Source organism: Atta cephalotes (genome assembly GCF_000143395.1).
Source record: "Atta cephalotes unplaced genomic scaffold scaffold00742, whole genome shotgun sequence".
Classification (NCBI taxonomy): domain Eukaryota; kingdom Metazoa; phylum Arthropoda; class Insecta; order Hymenoptera; family Formicidae; genus Atta; species Atta cephalotes.
In genome coordinates, this window is record NW_012130806.1 from 1 (window position 1) to 3,902 (window position 3,902).

General features: G+C 33.5%; 1 protein-coding gene across 1 annotated transcript; it reads left to right on the top strand.

Moving 5' to 3' along the window:
* Nucleotides 1-3,010: 3,010 nt before the first annotated feature.
* Nucleotides 3,011-3,838, top strand: LOC105625300 (26S protease regulatory subunit 8; the record flags this gene model as incomplete). The annotated part of the gene is made up of 3 exons (XM_012206637.1): nt 3,011-3,028; nt 3,117-3,261; nt 3,428-3,838. Coding segments are annotated over exons 1-3 (574 nt in total), but the record flags the coding sequence as incomplete, so codon positions are not given.
* Between the last annotated feature and the right edge of the window lie 64 nt (nt 3,839-3,902).

Below are 3,902 nucleotides of genomic sequence, written 5' to 3' on the forward strand. Positions count from 1 at the left end.
TATAATATAGTAGTAGTACGTATATACTTAATATATATATATATATATATATATATATATATATATATATATATATATATATATATATATATATATATATGTATGTATATATATAAACATTATTTTATGTCTTTCCTTTTTTAATTTTTCATTAACATGGAAACAAATCTTGTCTTTATTTGTAATTTTCTAATATAACAAAATATTAATAAATTGCAATTTGTTAATGTTCTATCGAATTAGAAGTATACGTCAAAAATTAATATATGTCAGAGCATTACAACACATATATAATGTGTGTGTTGTAATGTTAAATAAATATATGTAAATTATATAAAGGAAATAAAGTAAAATTAAATATTTTTTTGCACATTGTATCACTAAAGTTCTCTATTTAGAAATCATCGAATTCCATTGACTTCTTCTGTATGAACAAAAAGCAGAGATAGAACAAATAACATATATCAAAGGACTTGAGATTACCAGTGTTAACGTGTTGCATATTATTAATTGGAGATGGTGGATCGTTCGGAGGCGGTGGCGGTAACGGTTTGACAACGATCCTGGGCAACGTACGGGAATTACCCGCCGCTATTGTCGTGTTCTTCCTACGCCGTTTGGCTTGCTGTCGTAAAGCATGCTTAATAACCTTCTTACTATGCACCATGCTAGAGTAGCCAGAGCAACCCGGGATAGTCTCGCATCCTTCACCCTTGCTGAGATCCACGTCCGTGTCCATGGCAGCGCCTATGGCTTTGACATCGTCGACGAGCGGAATGTCAGGGCACGCGGTGTAAGCCTGCCGCGGCATTGCATTAAAATGTGTACTGACGTCTCCGTTCGTTGCATTCCATCCTCCCGCGAGAATTTAGAATTCACTAATGTGTCCTCCTACTTCACCGAGATATAAACATAACATCTCTTTCTTTCCCTCTCACTCTCTCTGTCTCTCTTTCTTACCAGTGGCGACCGAGTGACATTCTTGTCGGATCAGTCGAAATATGCTGTGAAAGATCACGGTGGTACCATTTATGTCATTTCGTTTCGAGAATTCGTGAATCCACGAAATTACATTGAACAACAAAACGTTACAACTTCCTCAATCGCATAATGAAATGCCATCCGGGAAAGTAGAGAAGCTTCCGCTTCTTTCGGCCATACTGTATTTACATATTTATGCCACGAAAACATCGTCGAGATAGATGCACGACTCGTTTTGCGACATGTATTCATGTGTATTATGTTTACACCAGTTTACACAGTTCGATTTACGTCGAAGTTATAACATCGATGTTATGAAACTGGCCAATCATAGCTATTCCCCTGAAGAATGGAATGACTGTGATTAGTCAGTTACCTAACATCGAAATTATAACTTTAGCGTAAATCGAATCGTGTAAACGTAATCTTTTTCTAAATGTGTTAAATGCAGCCATTAAAGCAGGGAGCACTTATACATTATGCATAACACATAAGAAATTGAATCAATCAGAATTCTTTATTTCATGAAAAAGAAGAAAACGAAGAACTTCGAAATTACATTCTCTTATACATTACGTATACAGATTTTTACATAACGCATAAAACTTGAGGCATAAGAAATCAGTCAGACCAAACTAATTAGAGTCCTTTATTTCATAGAAAGAAAAGAAATAAAGCACTTTGATTGGTTCATTTTTTTGTGCTCATTTGTTATACATTATGCAAAAACCTGTGCTTCCCGCTCTATCCAATCACATTTTTCCTATAAAGACGCACGTAAATGTGATTGTAATGATGTAATTTTCTTTATGCATACGTTTATGCGGCTATACAAGTTTGTGTGGATATATTCTTAAGCGAGGAGCACAGACACTCTTAGGGGTTCCGCACAATAAAAAGAATTTCAACCTATCAGAAACTGTGTATTCCACAATACATGATTTCTGATAGATTGAAATTCTTATTTTCTATTCTCTGTTTCCTGTTACTTTTATTGTGCGGAGTCCTTTACATAATGCATAACACATAAGACATAAGAAATCCAATCAATCAGAGTTCTTTATTTCATGGAAAGGAAGAAAACGAAGAACTTTGATTGGTCCATTTTCTTATGCATTACGCATTATGTAAAGCCGGTTTTACATTAGTCGCAAGCCGATCGCAAGTTTGTTGCGACAACCAATCTGAAGTGTTGATTTCAAAATGCAAGCTTCAGATTGGCTGTAGCAACGAACTTGCGATCGACTTGCAACTAATGTAGAACCAACTGAATAGACTTTAAAATAAAAACCAACTTTAAATATCGGCCTAAAATCTCAATCTATCAAAAGACAGTACTCAGTTTTTATATTCAAGATCATCTTAAGTTCTGTCTTGAGATATCACAAACCAATGAAAGAGTCGCCTTAATGTCTTAAAACTTACTTAAGATCTTGAAATAAGAACTAATTATGAATATCGGCAAAAAACTGATTACATCAGAATACAGTTTCTGATATGTTAAAGCTTAAACATAATGGGAGAAATATTAGGAATAGAAATAAATATTAAGATTTCAAAATCATGTAGTTTAATGTAATTAGATCCTGATAAGTCCAAATCCAAATATTTATTCCTATTAACTGCTAATATTTCGGCTTTGTGCACAATAGAAGGAATAAGGAATTAAGAATAAACAATAAACGATTTCAATCTATCAGAAATCATGTATTCCGATATATCTGATTTCTAATAGGTTAAAATCATTTATTTTTTATTTCTAATTCCTTATTCCTTCTATTATGCACAGAACCTTCTTCTAATATGCACAAGGCTTCATTCCTTTTGTTTGTGTGAGTGTGAGCTCACAAATGAAAAATGACTACAAATTGCTGCTCATATAAATCGAGCTTAATGTCGGCTAAGAAGATGGCAAGTGACAAGTGATTTTTGGAGCAAGTAAGGTTAAGTCGTGCCGACATTATTTCTTTTACTAAATAAAGATAACATTCAATATCTATCTGCAAAATATTTGTTCCTCTGCTCAATCATGACTCTCACAAATAAGGTAAGAAAAATGTTTAATATTTTTATTAATACGCCAGCGACTGAAAATATTTTTCCTATCTGTAACTGAACATTCTGAAATTTTGCAGATGGATATCGACGAGAAGAATGCTAAAGGTGAAGGCTTTAAACCATATTACATTACAAAGATTGAGGAATTACAATTAATTGTTGCTGAGAAAAGTCAAAATTTAAGAAGATTGCAAGCACAACGTAATGAACTCAACGCAAAAGGTGACTATTTTGTTTTGATAATGCAAATGTCATTGGTGTATGTCATTGATTTATAAAAGCTGCTAATATGGCTCTTTGATTAGTTTATTTTAAGATCATATTTAAGAGTCTTAAATATAAGAATTGACTATGAATGTCGAATGTTCTTTAATTGTTTTTTTCTTAGTGCGCATGCTACGGGAAGAATTACAACTCCTACAAGAACAGGGTTCCTATGTAGGAGAAGTAGTTAAACCTATGGATAAGAAGAAAGTCTTAGTCAAAGTACATCCAGAAGGCAAATTTGTAGTGGATATAGACAAAAACATCGACATCAATGATGTGACTCCAAACTCGCGTGTTGCTCTGCGTAATGAAAGTTATACTCTGCATAAAATACTACCGAATAAAGTCGATCCGCTCGTCTCTCTTATGATGGTAGAGAAAGTGCCGGATTCTACATATGAAATGGTTGGAGGTTTAGATAAACAGATAAAGGAGATTAAAGAGGTTATAGAATTGCCTGTCAAGCATCCAGAATTATTTGATGCTCTTGGAATTGCGCAGCCTAAAGGTGTACTGCTATATGGACCACCAGGTAACAAATTTATTATAGATATTTTTTCTTTTAGCTGAACTTACATAGTTCATTTTTCTTCTTT